Source organism: Anolis carolinensis, chromosome 2 (assembly GCF_035594765.1).
Source record: "Anolis carolinensis isolate JA03-04 chromosome 2, rAnoCar3.1.pri, whole genome shotgun sequence".
Lineage (NCBI taxonomy): Eukaryota > Metazoa > Chordata > Lepidosauria > Squamata > Dactyloidae > Anolis > Anolis carolinensis.
The window spans coordinates 129374488-129393667 of NC_085842.1; the positions used below are offsets into that span (position 1 = coordinate 129374488).

Sequence of the window (19180 nt, forward strand, 5' to 3'; positions counted from 1 at the left end):
CTAGTAAAGCTTCACTGGCTTCTAAAAGAAGTTTGTTCACCTAGCATCTCTTATGTGAATGAAGATTGCTGTACTGAAAACAATTGTTTTCAATTACAGCTTTAATCATGCCTTTGGGTCCATATTTAAGCACAGGCAGTTGGGTGGATTGAGATGGGTTTCCACTGTCAACCATTCCCTACAGCAAGCCTCCCAATATCTGAAAATTATGCACAAAGAATTGAGGGACCAGACCAAATGGGTCAGGCTGTGGTGCTGTGGGTGAAGGAGGGTCACAAAAAACAGTCAGAGTTTGCATTCTTTGTGGAGCTGCTCCATTCATGGAAAGCAGATCCTGGATCCATCCCATAGTCTTATCAATAATATTAAAGCATCAGATGTGTTCATACATTCACCTGAAGAAACACTCAGAATAAATCGTCTCCATAAGAAGATAGTGTTAAACAATAAACTTTGAGGGATTTTTTTCTTCAATTGAAATGAGGAAATACAGTCAGCCCCGAGCCTTGCTAGTACAGTAGAGTCTCACTTAACCAAGATAAACGGACCGGCAGAACATTAGATAAGCAAAAATGTTGGATAATAAGGAGGGATTAAGAAAAAAGCCTATTAAACATAAAATTACTTTATGATTTTACAAATTAAGCACCAAAACATCATGTTTTACAACAAATTGACAGAAAAAGCAGTTCAATACACAGTAATGTTATGTAGTAATTACTGTATTTACGAATTTAGCACCAAAACATTGCAACATTTACTACATAAACATTGACTACTAAAAGGCAGACTGCCTTGGATAATACAGAACATTGGATAAGTGAAGCTTGGATAAGTGAGACTCTGCTGTATGTGCTTTATTTAAAGAAGTGCAATTAGAATTCACTGATTCATTCAGTATACATCATGCCTCTGTCATGGCATGGAATCCAAAGCAGTTTAACATACACCATAATTTAAAACATTTTAAAGATGAAGCCAAGGGGTGTTGTATGGTGTTTTATGAATTTTAAATACGTTTGTTTTAATTGTTTATTTTTAAATAGTTTTTGGTTAATTCTATTTTAGTGTTTATAGGCCTTAGGTTTTATTTTGTATTTTGTATTGTTTTTCATGGCTTTGAGTCTCTGTTAAGAGAAAAATTGCATATTATTATTATTATTATTATTATTATTATTATTATTACTACAGTATTATTATTAATAACAATAACTAATAAAAATTCTAATAATACAAAGCTTGAAAAAATATTAGATAAGCACACCTATTCAAACACTGATAGAGAACTGTTTACAATACATTTCAAACACAAAAAAGAAAATAAAAGATTTTTAAAAATACAAGATACCACATTAAAATACTTTTCTGCCATAACCAAAGACCTGTCTAAATGTTAAAGCTTTCTAGATGAAAGGGAACAGAAAGTGGACCAGCCATTCACACCCTGGGAACAGCCACCTAAAAGGCTCTTTCCCAGACTCTCACCAGATGAGTCTGTGAGGGTGGTGGAAAACAGAGATGGATTAGGCCCATATGGGAGAATATAATTCTTCAGATAATCTGAACCAAAGGCCCATGGGAGTGAGTCCACATAATCTTCCTTAAGTCATCTTTCTAACTTCCCTTCCCTTTGCAGAAGAACAGCTTGCTGCCTGATGAAAACAACGTGGCACGCCTGCAGGAAGAACTGAAGGCGATGAAGGTGCGGGAGTCTGAGGCCATGAAGTCCTTCAGGGAACTCCAGCAGCAGGTCAAGGAACTCAATGACAACTGGCAGGCAAGTTCCGCAAGAATGGCTGCTCATTTCACAGTTGCCTACTTCCTCATTGAGACTGGTCTGGATTTTCATCCTTTTCACAGCATGCAGTGTTGCTAAACCTTTTTTGATAGAAGGCAATGGGGTGAATGTTTAAAATGCACAGGACTAGCATCAAACCAAAGGAACAAAGTTTTTAAAATAAAAGTTTGTTAAGCACAAACATATTTATAATCTATATATATAAAAGAGTGATGGCATCAGGGCAGCGGACAAAACAACAAAACTACAGGCCCCCCAACCTCAAAATTTGACAACACAACCCATCATTCACGGCTCTAGGTTGATACAACAAAAAGAAAAGAAAAATAAAGTCCTAATTACAGGGAGAGGAATAATAGTTTTTATCCAATTGCTTCCAGTTAGAAAGCTAAGCTCCGCCCACTTGGTCTCCTAGCAACCTACTCAGCCCAGAGGACAGGCACAGTTAGGCCTCACTTAGGCCTTTTCCACAGATTATCAGATTTTAACTAGATTATATGGCAGTGTAGACTCAAGGCCCTTCCACACAGCTATATAACCCATTTAGAATCTTATTTTATCTACTTTGAACTGGATTATCTTGACTCCACACTGCCATATAATCCACTTCAGTGTGCATACTAAAAATAAAGACAACCATACAACAGACATTCAATACCACCACTACCGCAACAATTTCTCACCAACACCACCAGACAACGCCACAGCAACGCGTGGCCGGGCACAGCTAGTATATAATAATAAAACTTTATTTATATACCATCCTATCTCCCCGAAGAGACTCAGGGCGGTGAACAACAAAGTCAGCAAACATTCAATGCTGTACAAAAAAAACCTGCATAGACAAATAACCATCCTGCCCAAAACCCTCGCAGATCCATATTTAAACCAAAAATAAGACACACTATTTAAAAAATAATATGTAACATTTACAATTCCATAGCAATATAACAGGTTGCTGTTCTTATTCTGTGTCCTTTCTGAGTTATGGCAACCCCTTGACAAACCTATCATGGAGTTTTCTTCTTTTTAAAATCTTTTTATTAAGCTTTTAATCTTGTAAAGTAGGATAAATTTACAACAAAAGAGTGAGAACATTTTGTTTTGATAGAAAGTAGGAAAGTGAAAAGAAAAAAGAGTGAGAGAGAATAGCGAACAAAAAAAGGGGGGGGGGATATCATGGAGTTTTCTTGACAAGATTTATTCAGATGAGGTTTGCCACTGAGGGGCTGAGAGAATATGACTTGCCCAAGGTTCTACAAAGGACTTCCTAGGCTGAGCAAAGATTTGAACCTTAGCTTTCCAAAGTCCAGTGCAACACCTCTTACTAGGGAGCAATTCACTGGACAACACACAATTGTTAGCGCTGTTTCTGAGTATATTTGACTTGACTCCAAAATGGCACCAGTTTTCCCCTATAAGCCTAGTTTTTGAGATACAGAACATATGCCATCTGGTCATGCATCAGTTGCTATCTGGTCATGCATAGAAAATCATGATAATCATATCATGATAATGATATTTAAGAAACTAGAACTGATTTGGTCTATCCAATGCAATTTTCTGAATCAGATCTCCAAATAACTCCAGAAACATGCCTAAAAACCAAGACACCAAGGGAATTTTAAATGGTTGAATTGTGTAATCGGCATCCTATTAAAACAAATCATTCAAAAAAATGTGTCAATATGCATATTGACACATACAAAATATATAAATGTTGATGGGTCTGAAAATCCATATGAATGTATTTTTAAAAGAAATTTACAAACCGATGGCTGAAATGGGAATCAAATGAATTTAGTGTTGAAAGTCTGAGTGGAATTTCACTTCAGAGATTCCTCCATGCCTATACATATCACTGTAAAATGGGCAAAAACATGGCCCATCTTTACATATCTGTAACAATGAACTTTTAAAACAATGCTCTTGCAAACGTTTGCTGATGTAATGGAAACGTGCTGATGTTCAGGCTATTCCTCAACTTGAAAAAAGTTGTTCCATCAAATTGAATTTTATAGGAATTCTAATACTTTATTATTGCTTTGCATGTTCCCTATTTCCTGTGAAACATCAGTAATGGATCCCATTGGAAACAAGAACTTGCGCAGATTAATTTCCAGTTTGATGCTTTTTGGGCAGTGCTACTGTAGTGTCTTGACCTATTATGTTGTGTCTATACCAGGCATGGGCAAACCGGCTGTTAGGAATTGTGGGAGTTGAAGTTCAAAACACCTGGAGGGTCGGTTTGCCCATGCCTGGTCTATACCTTGCATTGATCCGTACCTATGAAGATTTGGGGATTATCATTCTGGCTTCCCTAATCTAGGCCCATTTGAGTCGGACAGGTGGGAGATGGAAAGACTCACCTCGCAAGAACACCATGAATGATCTCCAAGATGAGCTGATGAGCCTCCGTCTCCGTGAAACACAAGCTCAGGCTGAGGTCCGAGAACTGCGTCAAAGGGTGGTGGAGCTTGAAACGCAGGTAGATGAATATTTATTAACAGATGTGTTCCTATTGAGCTTCAGTTATGACAGTTCCATGGAAATGCCTTAATAAATTGTTCTTTATATTCTTTTTTTCTTACAATTTGAAACTTCTTTGAGTTCTAACCACCTGAAATATAGAGTGTGTTGCTTTCTTTCTTAACTTCTGTTGAATGGAATGGGTGACATTTTGAAGCAATGGAAGAGAACTGTATGTTTGTATTTAAAGGAAGGGTTTTCAGAATTTCAGTACATTTTTGATCTGCTTCTCCCAGAATCCTCCAAGCAGCTTGTAGAGTAAATTTTCCAGCCTCTGACGGTGAAGTACACAGACATGTTGTGTGTCTGAGCTTAAAAATGTCAAGTTCTCAGGTTGCCTTTGTCCCTGTATTCCAGGATCAGATTCACAGCAACCATCTAAACCGGATGGAGCAGGAGTGTGCGGGGCTGCATGAAAAGGTACAATACCTTACTGCCCAGAACAAGGGACTGCAGACCCAGCTAAGTGAGACCAAACGCAAGCATGCTGAATCTGAATGCAAGGTGAGGTCTAGTGTGGGGCCATGCTGTGGCCATATGGTACTGTGACCTGTCTTATATGTGGCATAAATGAGGCTTACTGAATTACTGCTCGAAAGAGAAGCAATCAAAACAGAAACTGTGTGAGTTTCCAGACCTATAAGGCTTATTCTTGTTGTCAGAGAGAGTATTCTTTTGACCCATTAAAATTGGTATATGGCAGTTTGCAAATCAGCCTTTTTCAGAAGATGAAATCTTCCAATCCAGGAATCTTTGGCTTTAGCTCTCTGGACCTGGCAGTCTGGGCAATTTAATTATTCTTCTTGGGGGTTCTGATATTTTCAGGTATCATAAGGAGTTGCGAGTGATGTGGTTGTGTCTGACTCCTATCCTTGACTGGTCTTGCTTGGGCTCTTCTGGGTTGCTGCCATTGATATTAATTTTGTGTCACAGAGCAAAGAAGAGGTGATGGCTGCGCGCCTGCGAGAAGCTGACAGCATGGCTGCTGTGGCAGAAATGCGGCAACGGATCGCTGAGCTGGAGATCCAGGTGAGTGACAAAGGAAAATTAACTGACAAGGAACCTACCTTCGGTCCAAGGCAGCATCTTGTTCCGGGCCTAGCTTGTCAGAATCCTCTATGTCAGTTACAAATGTGAAATGTGGAGTTACACATTCGTCACAGTTATATATTCACAATCCATATGTAGCCCATAGTTTAGGAGATATTTAGGCACTGTAAAAAAGATTGGGGGAATTGGGCTGGGATTTACTGTATAACACCACAGTTATATAGGGATTATGCATACATAAATCACATACAGGATAGTGGCCTCTGTTTTTCTCATGTTTTGAAACATTGCTGTGGGGACTTAAAATTAACAGTGGAAATACATATATTTAAAGTATTATTGATAATAGTAAGTAAGTAAAACTTTATTTATATACCGCTCTATCTCCCCAAAGGGACTCAGACCGGTTTCCAACCATAAATACAAACAACATAAACTACATAAACAGCACAATAAACACATTATTAAACCAAACTAAAACTATACAACTAAAATAAACAGTAAGGAACAGTCACAACAAACCTTCGATTAAGGGGACGGGGATCATTAACCAAACAGATTAACATGATCCGTTTTTAGGGATAGATGAATCTTGTACAGTTTATTTCAGGGCCATGGGTAGGCAGTGTATCAGAGTGGATTATTCAAAAACCTGCTGGAACCACCAAATTTTCAGTTCCTTACGGAAGGTGGACAGAGTAGGGGCTTGCCTGATCTCCTTTAGGAGGGCATTCCAGAGCCAGGGGGCCACTACCGAGAAGGCTCTCTCCCTCGTCCCTACAAATCGCACTTGGGACAGCGGTGGGAGCGAGAGGAGGGCCTCCCTGGCCGATCTCAAGGCCCGCACTGGTTCATAGGAGGAGATGAGATCACGGAGATACAATATTTCTGGTGATTTGTTTTATTCTGAATTGAAATATAAATTATTTATATAAAGAACATGAAGATACTCAGAAACAGAATATGAAATATGAAAACGGACATAATAATAATAATAATAATAATAATAATAATAATAATAATAATAATATCAACAACAACAACAACAACAAAAATAATAAAACTTTATTTATACCCCGCCACCATCTCCCCACAGGGACTCGGGGCAGGCTCGGCAAAAACCACAGCATAAATACAATTTGCAATATAAAAGATAAAACAGTACTACTATAAAACAAGAATTTACAACAATTAAAATATCAATCAACCACCCAGGTACAGTTCTTTCATCTACACAGGTGGAGGAACTACAGCAGCCATGTAAAAATAATAAGTTAAAATTCGTAATGGGGACCTAATAAAATTATAATGCCATCTGAGGCTGGTCATCCAGTGACTGTCTCATCGAAGGCCAATCCAAACATCCAAGTCTTCATTTGTTTCTTGAAGGAGGATAGAGAGGGAGCCAACCTAATCTCCCTGGGGAGGGAGTTCCAGAGACGGGAGCCACGGCTTTGGGACATTAAATTTCTACCATCCCCTTGGTATCATAACTAATGTAGACTTTTTAAATCATATTCTCTAAGAATTCTATAAGAATGACTTGTGATAAAACTAAATGTTTAATATCTCTTCTCCCACTTCAATTCACTGCATTTTAAGTGAAGCTTGGTATTTATTTATTTGTTTATTTATTATTTTATTTACAACATTTCTACCCCACCTTTGACAACCCCAGAGGGGACTCAAGGCAGCTTTACACATAGGCAACTATTTGATTCCTTAAAGCAGGGGTCCCCAAACTCAGGCCCAGGGGCCGGATGCAGCCCATCGAAGCCATTTATCCAGCCCCCACGGCACAAGGGCAGAAGGGGGTTAGCCTAAATGACCCAAGGGGTCTCTTCTTCTCTTACAACCTTTATTATTATTATTATTATTATTATTATTATTATTATTATTATTATTATTATTATTATTATTATTATTTGAAACACAACAAGATGAGTCCACAGCAGACCCTCTGCTGGCTGTTGTATTGGATCACATGTCGGACACTTCCCAAGTGTCTAGGACTGTGTGATGTATCTGCGAATAATGCGTGCAGATCCCAGTAAGGTGGCCTACCTTCTTTAGCTGGCAGATGGTAATTTTGTCAGCACCGATTGTGTTTAAGTGCAGGCCAAGGTCTTGAGGCACTGCATCCTGTGTGCCAATCACCACTGGGACCACTTTGACTGGCTTGTGCCAGAGTCTTTGCAATTCAATCTTTAAATTCTCATATTGTGTCAGCTTTTTCAGTTGTTTCTCCTCAATCCTGCTGTCACCTGGGATTGCAGTATCAACAATTCATACTTTGTTTTTTAACACAATTGTGAGGTCTGGAGTATTGTGTTCCAAAACCCTGTATTATTATTTTATTTTATGACACAGCAAACAAGATAGACATACTGGATTTCATATCACAAAATCACAAGTCGAACATTTCCCAAGCGTTTAGGACTGTGTGATGTATTTTCAGATGTGCGCAGATCCCAGTAGGGTGGCCTTTTGCAGTTGGCAGATCGTAATTTTGTCAATGTCTATTGTTTCCAAATGCCGGCTGAGATCTTTTGGTACGGCACCCAGTGTGCCCATCACCACCGGGACCACCTGCACTGGTTTCTGCCAGAGTCTTTGAAGTTCAATCTTGAGGTCCTGATAGCGGCTGAGTTTTTCCTGTTGTTTTTCATCAATCCGACTGTCACCTGGGATGGCAACATCAATGATCCAAACCTTTTTCTTTTCCACAACTGTGATGTCTGGTGTGTTGTGTTCCAGAACTTTGTCAGTCTGGATTTGGAAGTCCCACAGTATCTTTGCATGCTCATTTTCCAATACTTTTGCAGGTTTGTGATCCCACCAGTTCTTTACTGCTGGGAGGTGGTACTTGAGGCATAAGTTCCAATGGATCATTTGGGCCACATAGTTGTGCCTCTGTTTGTAGTCTGTCTGTGCGATTTTATTATTATTATTATTATTATTATTATTATTATTATTATTATTATTAACATTGAGGCTGGGTGGCCATCTGTCAGGGATGCTTTGCTTGTGCTTTTGATGCACAAAGGCAGAAGGCAGTTGGACTAAATGGCCCAAGGGGTCTCTTCCAACCCTCTTTTATTATTACTATTATTATTATTATTATTATTATTATTATTATTATTATTAACATTGAGGCTGGGTGGCCATCTGTCAGGGGTGCTTTGCTTGTGCTTTCAGTGCACAAAGGCAGAAGGGGATTGGATTCAATGTCCCAAAGGGTCTCTTCCAACTCTCTTTTTTATTATTGTTGTTGTTATTATTAATTATTATTGCTCGGTGGCCAACTATAGTCCGGCCCTCCAATGGTCCGAAGGATCGTGAACTGGCCCCCTGTTTTAAAAGTTTGGGGACTCCTGCCTTAAAGCAATATACGGTTAAAATGAACATTTAAAATAGAATTATTAATACATTAAGACAATTAAAAACATTTAAAACAATACCATCACAATTAGAAGCAATTATTGTGTGACAGATCTCCGTATCATACCCCAGCCTCATGTCACTGGGAGGGGGCAATGATGTAACATCCTGTCATTATTTAATGTCCCATATTAACCCCCCCCCCCCCCCCAAATACTCTTGGACTGACATTGGCAGAAAATCTCTAAGAGGCATCAGTTGGAACCCCCAGTGGCACAATGGGTTAAACTCTTGTGCCAACAGGACTGCTGACTTGAAGGTTGAGTTGCCGACCTGAAGATTGCCAGTCCGAGTTGGGGAAGAGTGCGAATGAGCTCCCTCTGTCAGCTCCAGCCTCCCATTAGGGAACATGAGAGAAGCCTCCCACAAGGATGGTAAAACATCAAAAACATCCAGGTGTCCCCTGGCCAACATCTTTGCAGACGGCCAATTCTCACACCAGAAGTGACCTGCAGTTTCTCAAGTCACTCTTGACATGAAAAAAGACTCTTTATAATCCCTTTTCCTTTTCATTCCTTGTATAGAGGGAAGAAGGGATGATCCAGGGTCAACTAAACAATTCTGACTCCTCCCAGTACATCCGTGAACTGAAGGATCAGATTGATGAGCTCAAGGCAGAGGTGAGCCCAAGTTGGTGCAAGAAAGAAGAGAAATCTGTGAATGAGCCAGGTTGTGTGGCTTCAGATAGCTTATTGGTAGGTATCTCAGTTATCCCAGTTAGCTCCATATCAAGCTAGCTCTTTTGGTTGAAGTATCAAACTGGATAGTAGTTTTCAGAACTACTGTTTTTCGTCTGGTCAGAAGCTAACTTTTAATGTGTATGTCTACCAGGTTTGTAACATGAAATGTCATAATTGTGCCAACATAGCACTACAGAGGAGATCCACATATTCACAGAACCAGCTTATGCGGGAGATGCCATAGTGAAGAAAGGCTCAATGGTCACATTATGTATTTAAAGATTGCCTCTAGCTTGCTCTGGAAGTAGCTGCTTGTCTCACACAATCCTGGCTGTCTCTCTGAAGTAGGGCTTGAATAAGTTGCAACTCACAATACTCCTAGCCAGATAGCATTCACGTTTTCTGGGGGATTCTGTAATTCCAAAAAAGAAACCAAACTTGTTTGCAAAGAGTGGTATTACTATTACTAGATGTCCTATTATGCAGTTTTTCTTTTGGCACCCCTAGGAGAACAGGAAGATATTTGTGTACACATGGGCCAGGGGTCTCCAAACTAAGGCCTGTGGGCTGGGTGCGGCCCTCCAAGGTCATTTACCCAGCCCCTGCCCTAAACTTTAGACTTAGGGTTGCCCTAAATCTGAAACTACTCGTACTTAAAAGCACACAACAACAAGAATCCCAACTAACCTGATTATCTCATTAGCCAAAAGCAGATCCACAGTTGCTGTTGAAATATTGTTAAGTTTATGTTGGTTAAAATTGTTCTTCATTTTAAATTAAGATATGTGCAGTGTGCATAGGAATTCACTCATGTTTATTTCAAACTGTAGTCTGGCCCCCCAACAGTCTGAGGGACCATGAATCAGCCTCTGCTTAAAAGGTTTGAAAACCCCTGACATAGACCAATGTTGAGAGTGTTGTTTCTGTTCTTTGAATACACACACAGCCCCTGGGGGGGGGGGGGGGGGGGACAGAACCTTATTACATCTGTACATGGTAACTCCATAGGAGCTTTAGGAGCAGTATATATTACACAAAAGCACAGAAGAAATTGTACTCTGTCAGCTGTGGATGCTTTCTCTGCACTGGAATGGTCAGACCAGTGTTTCTCAAACTCTGCTCCTCTGGGTGTTTTGGACTTCACCTCCCAGAAATCCCAGCGAGTTTAGCAGCTGTTAGGAATTGCAGGAGCTGAAGTCCAAAACATCTGGAGGAGCAGAGTTTGAGAAACACTGGGATAGAGGATACCGAGGATGCTGAGTGCCAATACTGCCCTTAATACCTTCTGTCTGTCTTGTAGATCCGGCTGATGAAGGGCCAGAAGCCTTTTGAGGACTCCATGGGCTTTGATGGCATCCATATTGTGAGCCATCTGGCAGTGGACGATGACTCCCTGCATTCCTCAGATGAGGAGCTGCTCACCAGCCCCATGGTGGTGGGTGCCCTGCAAGATGTCTTGTACCCTTTGTCTCCCCATAACACACACTTTCTACGGGGTGCTGAGAGCTCTGGCAAGGAGAGTGATGGCACTACAGACAGTGATCCAGATGACCCTGCCTCTGCCACCGAGCCTAACGGCGAGATCATCTTTGCAGAAGCTCTGGGCAAATGAGGGGAGAGGCTGCCACCCCACCTCCACTAGAAAGGCACTTGGTCTTCTGCCCAGCCTGTACTGAGGGGCCAGGGCCAGAGACAGACCATGCGCGATGCAACTGAGCATTCCCTGTGAGTACTATGCCCCTATCTGGGGATGGCACAGGGGAAAGGCAGAGCTCTACAGTTGGCCTGCATTACCTGGACTATCTCTATTGACTTGATTGTTGTCTGCACTGCCTTTTGCTCCAAGCTCTGTGGTCACTGGTAGTTGAAATCCAAACCCACATATTAGCTTCATTCACATTTCCCCACCCCACCCTGTTGCCACAGCTTTTAAAATTTTCGCCCACACACAGGTTTGCACATTCAAGAACTGTGAAGGGACAACAGAACCAAGCAAGTCCACTGGTTCCATCAAATGCACTCCAGTAGAATGACTCTCAGTCTCCTTCTTGCACTAGGAGAGATGAGAGGGGCCAGTCTTCCCTTCGTTTATATGTGTCCCTTTCCCTACTGATCTCCATAAAGAAGAGAAAATCAAATGCCCCAACACTTGCTTGTCGTTTTCAGACCGGGGAAGGACAGGAAAGAGTGTATGTAGAGGGTGCCTCTAAAGAGGAGATTGCGTGCTAGAGAGAAAATTATATTTTTGTTCCTGCATATATTATTTATTTATACTGTGTAATTGCCAAACCTTCTCTCTTTGAGAAACCTTGGCGTAAAGCTTTAAGTTCAATGATCACGAGGGCTTTTCTGGAGCAGCCAGAACTGCTTCTGTAGCTAAAAACACAGCATTTTTTCTATTTAACTGTGCTGTGGTAAGGGAAATGTTTTGTGTTACCTTCTGTGGCTCATTTTGCCTGCAGCTGTAATGCTGTTGTGCTGTAACCATAACAGGAGATTTAGGTGCTGTCTTACTCCCCACGATAAACAGCAGTTCCTCAAGGATTCCTTGCCTGGAATTGTGTGGAATGGTGCTGTATTTTTCCACAACTCCAACTTTATGGCTGTCTCTTTAAACTCTGGTCCTGGAAAAATTCAGATCAGTACCTGAGTTGCTTCAGGTAGGTGACAGTCCTTCAAAACACCTGGCAAATATATTTTATTTAGGAAAGAAAGCTGAGTTAGTAAGCTCCTTCCATGATTCACTAGGTCAGAATAACTGGCTTAATTTTAAAGTATCAGAGAATGCAAGTTGAGAAATGCTTTTTTGTTGATAAGCAAAGTTAGCAGGTAGAGAGATGGGAATTACAGGGCTGCAGAGATTTGTGATCCTCCCAAGATTTTTTTTAAATCTGTATACCCAGACTTGTATGTGAAGCTGTCCATGAAGCATACATGAGACTCCCAGCTCCATCTTGGTCTGCTAACATTAATGGGATTTGTGTTGCAGTGGAGAATCTGGGAGTGCTTAATCCCTTGTCCCAGTCAAATGGGTACTCAACTTCCCTCCAGTGCTTATAAGGTAACCAGAAAACAGGTTTGCTAGTATAATATATAACATTGCCCATAAATATGTCACTTGCAGCAATAACTTGCGCCCCCCCCCCCTTGTTCTTCTTCCCTGGTGTGAAGTTGGGGAGTTGAGAAGAAGAGGAAAAAGGTTTCTTTCTCAATTACACCACTTTGTCATCTTCCAATATTATGAAAATTGCTGGCACAAGACGAATTGAGAGATTTTAATTCACTAGTCATTCTGAATAAATAATATTTTAAAGGAACTGTCCCATGGTCCCCAGCTCAACTGGGGAAAGTGCTATTTTGGTGTCTGGGTTGCAGGGTGACCTCTGGCACCCATTATGTGTTCCTTCGTTTTACACTCTCCCTCCCTCTCAGTCCTGCCAGCTGGGGAAAATAAGGGAGCAAGGTTTAGCAGCATGTGTTGTTGCTAAACCGTCTCAACTAGATATGATCTGCAGTTGACATTCATAGACCTTCTTTTCTTTCCAAGGCTCAGGGCTGCTAGTTTCACTCCACGTCCCCCTTACATGATGGAGCCACAGCTTAAAACCAGCAGATCCCTTTCATACAACATGGTCCTTAGGGCCATAAGCCCAGTGCTTAAGGCCAAGATTCTGATGCCTACTAAGCAGAAGACTAGGGCATGACAGCTTTACAGAAAGTCACTTGGGTATGTGTACAGTATTGTTATAATCTTTTTGTTGAAGATGGGGAGATCTCAAAACTGTCCTGGAGATACACAGCCTTGCAAAGTATTAAATAAAAGCATGATTGCAAATGTTCCTGCCTGGTAATGAAGACTAAGTAGTATTAGGAGTGATTCTAATGTGGAATCCTGCATATGTGGGCCCTAACATATGGGAATTTGATCCCACGAAGGTGGGAGGCAATATCATTAGGCGAGCTCTAGTTATATAGGACCTTCTTTGCCATAGAATCTATGGACTAGATCCTGAATGTGGAGGTTGACTGTTTCTGCTTTCGGGGAAGGAAGAGTGTTTCTTGTTATAGACTGACTTTCCTTTCATCCATTATTCAATACTCTTTCAAACACTGTGCTGTTATTAACAAGTATGCCTTCTGCTTTTATCTAATTTCTAAATCCTGCAACATTATGGATTAACAGCATTCTGCATCAGGCACACAGTCCTTTCTGAAAATGGTCTCCTTGGCATGGGTTTACAGTATATTTGGTTCCTTGTGAAGGAGTAGCTCCTCGAATTTTCCAAGTATTCTTGTGTGTTATCCATACAACAAGCTATGTTGGCTGCTCTCCCATGCTGTTGTGAGATTAAAATAACATTGGCTAAATCACGTAGGCAAGCCTGCACCGGCCCAGTGCACCTCATCGGTGATCCTGAAGTTATAATATTATGTATTTATATAAATAGACCTGGGGAAAAGCTCCAGTTTGGTATAACCTTGGATATTTTAATAGATGTATTCTGTACATACATGCTACACTGTATTGCCAAATTCCTGTAAATTTACTTTTGTCATTTTTCAGTATTCCCTATGACATCAGCAACATAGTGTGTGGTCCAAACGGGTTCAGCCTGCACTCTTGCATTGATCTGCTCATGTTGTTGGTCTGCTGCTGTTGCTTTTTTTTCTCTTGCTGCCTTTCCCCTCTCCCCCCACACCCCTTGCCCCCTTACTAGCAGTGGGCACATTCGTTGTGTTGGATGGCCTGTGAAACTGTTTGCCAGTTTGTGCATAATTCCTAGCTGTTATTTGTTTATGTAGTGCTACTTGAACACATGCTGCCTCCAGGATTCCAAGCTGGGAAGAGCTTTAATCAGAACTGTTTCTCATTCTGAAGTGGCCCCTTTGGAGTTCCCAGGAGTAAATGGGAAAAAACCAGCCTCATTTAGACAGAAATCCCAAATCCAATCCTTAGTCTGTTTTGGTCAGGATTCCAGGTGCTTGTTTTCAACGTGAAAGTCATTTAGTTTTGAATTAATGAGTTTGGCTTCTTCTGGCAACATCTGTATGAAGTAGAGCTTGTAACATTTGACCTCTCCTATTATACTCTACTGCAGTTATTGATTCCCATTATTAACATTTTGTCACAGCATTTGAAACTATGGCTATAAAACAGTGTGATGTATTATGATTGGTGGTTGCCACAAACCCCAGCTATGTCACTGCTTCTATAAGTGCAGTGTTGGCAGACCACCAAATTGGCATATGTGTGTATTCACCCCAAGGACTCTGATTTTTGCTGCTTTCCAGCAGAGAATATTTGTTTATATTTTTTTGAGCACTGGCTGAATGACATAAAACCATGTGGTAAAAATCTGGATAATATGCAATAAAACTTTAAAACACAAATTTATTCCTAATTGAAATCTAATCAATTCCTCCCAAACATAGTAGTAAAGGTATCAAAAGACTGAATGGGAGACTGCAATTGTCATTCTGCTGCTAAAGAGCATAAGACATTCATCTGATTCAAGATGGCATTTTCAGTTCTCTCCTGCTGTGTTTGGCTAAATAGTAGTCGGTGAGAATGCCCAGGGAACTGAACAACTGCAAGCATGCCGTAGTGAGGCTGATTTATTCTCTCATGGTTTTTGACAGATAATCTGTTCATGTGGAGATAACATCCAAATGATATTCTCAAAATTCTATTAAGTCCAAGGACTTGCTTTAGTTGTAATCATTGACTAAATTGGTAACCCCCTGGAATGGAGTTACCATATTTACTCGATTCTAAGGCTCACCTTTTTGACTAAATTACCTTCCCAAAATTAGGGTGCACATTAGATTCACATAATATGGTAAATACTTTTTGGGTTTCAGGATTTTGAAAATGGAGGTGCGCATTAGATTTGATGGTACATTTGACTCAAGTAAATATAGGTACAGTAGAATCTCACTTATCCAACATAAACAGGCCAACAGAATGTTGGATAAGTGAAAATGTTGGATAATAAGGAGGAATTAAGGGAAAGCCTATTAAACATCAAAATACATTATGATTTTACAAATTAAGCACCAAAACATCATGTTTTACAACAAATCGACAGAAAAAGCAGTTCAGTACATGGTAGCGTTATGTAGGAATTGCTGTATTTACAAATTTAGCACCAAAATTTCACAATGTATTGAAAAATTGACTACAAAAACACTGACTACTAAGAGGCAAACTGTGTTGGATAATACAGAATGTTGGATAAGTGAGACTCTGCTGTATATTTTTTGTCTAATATTTGCCCTCTGAATGACCATAATTCCATTGCTATTTCCATGTAGAATGGGGCTCCCCAATATGTTGACTTATCACAAGATTTAATTCTTGTGTTGCTTCTGTATGGATTTTGAATGCTGTTTTCCAGAACTAGTTCCATAGGTCTCCTCTCCTTTAGGCTAATCAAGATTCAAGCCAATGTCTGCATTCTGCATATTATCTACACAAAGCTTGTGCCTTGCCATGCATGGCTGGGGCCAGCCTGTCTGGTTCCATGCGACTTCCTGGGCATTATTATTTTTGATCTGTATCATGAGGACAGTTTTCTGCCTAGCTAGAATCCCATTTTAGCAGGCATTTCTCTGAACTGTCATGTCAAAACGTCTGTCATCCTTCTCTGCTGTCCCCCCCTTTTATTATTTTAAGCATGATTCTTGGCACAAAGTATTATGAAGGACTGTGTACATTCTTTTCTTAGACATAATGGCTTTTGTGAGCTTTTTTCCCATGCATTTCCCTTTGCAGCTACTCCTGAGTATTTCCAACTGAAGGTGCCAAATACTTTAGCCTATTCAGTACTCTGCAGTATTGGACAACAAATGTATCCAGGAAGACTGGAGCCAGGTGAGAGAGGCAGGGAAATGTACCTCCCCATTCAGACATCTCTGGTGCCTATCTGTATCTGCCCAACTGTGGATTTGCACAGACCCCCCCCCCCTTTTTTTTTCTTTTTTCTTTTTTTTTACCGTTTTGGGCTACTCATGTGGCCTTCCAGTATTCCCAATAGCACTGGGTTATCAGACCCTCTCTATGCTCCATGGCAGGCTGCCCATTTATACCAGGGAAAGAAAGTAGGCTGGAACAGCCATTTATATGTGACCCCAATCTTAGGTAGGATAGGGTGGAGAAGATGCTAGTGTGTGACTTTGAGAGCTGCGGACATGGTTCAACTTGCACTTTAATAGTACTACTTTCCCTTCCTCATAGAGGGAAATTAATGTGGTGTTCATGTTTATGCCAGCATTATCAATGCACCCTCTATTATTCTGGCTTTGACACTGGGCTTCAAGTCATTGCCTAGCTTGAACACAGCCTTCTCATGTGCCACAATATCTCTTTCTGTATAAGCAGGAGAGACTGTATTTACTACTGTGAATAACTTTGGGTGACACTCTGTTAATGACACTAGTCCAGACCATGCCAACCCCCTGACATAGGATGTAAAGATATCATCTGCCAAGAGACAGAGTAGAATAGGAACCATAACAAACTGAGCTGTATTCCTCAAGCTGTTGTTTTTAGTCTTCCGTAAAATCAGTAATGGTGAACACAGACCTTCATGTTTTAAAACCAGATGATGTCACTTCAGAGTACTACTACTATTCACCCCATAACTCATCATTTCTGTTCTGAAGGGAACTTAGAAAAACTGTTCATGCCTTGCTAAGTCTGACCCAGGGCATGGCTGGCTTTGGTTGGCACTGGTCAATTGGCACTTTTGAAACACACTTTTGTCCCTATGAATCTGTTTACAATAAAAACATTTGTTTACTGTTGGAAGGGTATGTATTACATAAAAACAATTGCCACTTTTAAAAAATAACAGGCTGCCTGGTGCATGAAATGTATGATAAATAAGAGAATGAGATCGGCTTCCTTAGGAAACAAATCTCTCCTCCAGCATTATTAAAGTTGTTGCCGTGAACAGGCGGTAAATAACATCAGTTGCAAAACCAAGTGAAAATAGCACTGTGGGTTACTTACTCTAAGACTCTGCTGCTGGTCTTTCCCTAATGCTGCTATCCCTGCCTTTTAAATAATCTTTTCACTATTAAAAAGGTTGGTGTGCTTTTAAAAAAAGCATCATGATGATTGGGGGGAGGGAGTGGAAACCTGATCTTTGTGGAAGTTAGAAGGGTGATCTTGCTTATGATTTGCTCCAGCAAAGGCATTGAAGGCATGCACTGTTGGGATGCTGTTGCTTCTCACTCTTCCTGTAGGCTGAGACTGTAATGATGGGAAGGAGATGTTGGTAGTAACGACATTGAACAGGAATGCCATTGCAATTAGGGGCTTGAGGAAGAAGGGGGTACAATTGGGAACAGGTTAGTGGTTTAAGGGAAGGAAAAATGAATTCGGACTGTAGAACAGATGGGTTTTGTTTAGACAGAGGTAGACAACAGTATTTCATTCTACATTCTTTTTCAGTTTGAGTTGAGAATATATCTAGAATTAAGTGTTCTCTAACTGCAAGAATGCCAAATTAAAGTTCAGTTATTCATCTTAGGGCAAAAGAAGCCTCCCTCTCTGGGATAGTAGGCACATTCATGCATACCAGTGGTTCTCAACCTGGGGTCCCCAGATGTTTTTGGCCTACAACTCCCAAAAATCCCAGCCAGTTTACCACCTGTTAGGATTTCTGGGAATTGAAGGCCAAAAACATCTGGGGACCCCAGGCTGAGAACTGTTCAACAAGTTGGCACCAATAGAGGCCAGAGGTGCAACCAAGCGTTGTGCCAGATTTATTTCACCATGTCAGCTAGCTCCACTGTTCTTGAGTGGTCTGTGATTTTGAGGTGAACTTTAGGAACCATCACCCCAACAGTAAAAATCCTGCATACTTTTATATGCACAATGTTTATATGACAGCATGCCTGGAAATCCCAAAGCAAGAATATGGCCATGTGCATTTAAAAGTATAAAGGATTTTTTACTGTTGGGGTGATGGTTCCTGAAGTTCATCTCAAAATCACAGACCACTTTAGAACAGTGGAATTAGCTGTCATAATTAGTGAAACAAATCTGCCACAACTCTTGGTTGCACCTCTGGCCTCTATTGGTGACAACTTGTGGAGCAGGATGCATGATAGGATATAAGATTTGGAGGATCAGGGTGGAGGAGAATATGCCGAATTTGGCCTCTGTGGCAGAGCTAATGCCTTTGCTGAGACCCTTCCCTCTGCTACGGCCTCTCCTGGCAGAAGTGGACCTATTCATATTTCATCTTTGTATATTAGTGTATCCCATAGTCCGTGCAGCTAAACCACTCACTGCTAATAAACAGCCAGCTGCTTCTGGAAAAACATGCAGGTTACAGTGTGTTTGCTTTCCAGGTTGATACCTTGATCTCCTCACTGCCCCAAGTGTTCCTGAAATCATATATTTTCGGTGTACCAGTGCCCTTCTCTGCTCCTCAGAATAGTAAGTTCCAGTTTTTCTAGCCAATGGCCATTTTAAAACAAATACTGTTGTACAAAATATCTGTAATTTCCAAAATCAAAATAAACTATTTACACTGTCTTAATAATTCTTCTGCAGGGCTTGGGCGGGTGGGGCCAGTTTAAATTGCTGAGAGAAACATGTTTACCCAATCCAGGTTTGTGCCAGTATTTTCAGTGCAAAGGAGTCAAGTGCTAAATTATAATTACTACT

General features: G+C 40.7%; 1 protein-coding gene across 7 annotated transcripts in view; it reads left to right on the plus strand.

Annotated features, from left to right (window-relative positions):
- The window catches only part of evi5l (ecotropic viral integration site 5 like), a 78351-nt gene extending 59303 nt beyond the window's left edge, over positions 1-19048 (plus strand). For 6 of the 7 annotated variants that reach the window (XM_062973929.1, XM_062973930.1, XM_062973931.1 and 3 more), the window contains 6 exons: positions 1637-1777; positions 4128-4286; positions 4685-4831; positions 5261-5356; positions 9343-9513; positions 10799-19048. In XM_062973929.1, the coding sequence (XP_062829999.1) occupies positions 1637-1777; positions 4128-4286; positions 4685-4831; positions 5261-5356; positions 9343-9513; positions 10799-11110 (1026 nt within the window). In that variant the 3' untranslated portion in view covers positions 11111-19048. The remainder of the gene's footprint in view (positions 1-1636; positions 1778-4127; positions 4287-4684; positions 4832-5260; positions 5357-9342; positions 9514-10798) is intronic. The other variant, XM_062973933.1, reaches the window with a different exon arrangement.
- The last annotated feature ends 132 nt before the right edge of the window (positions 19049-19180 follow it).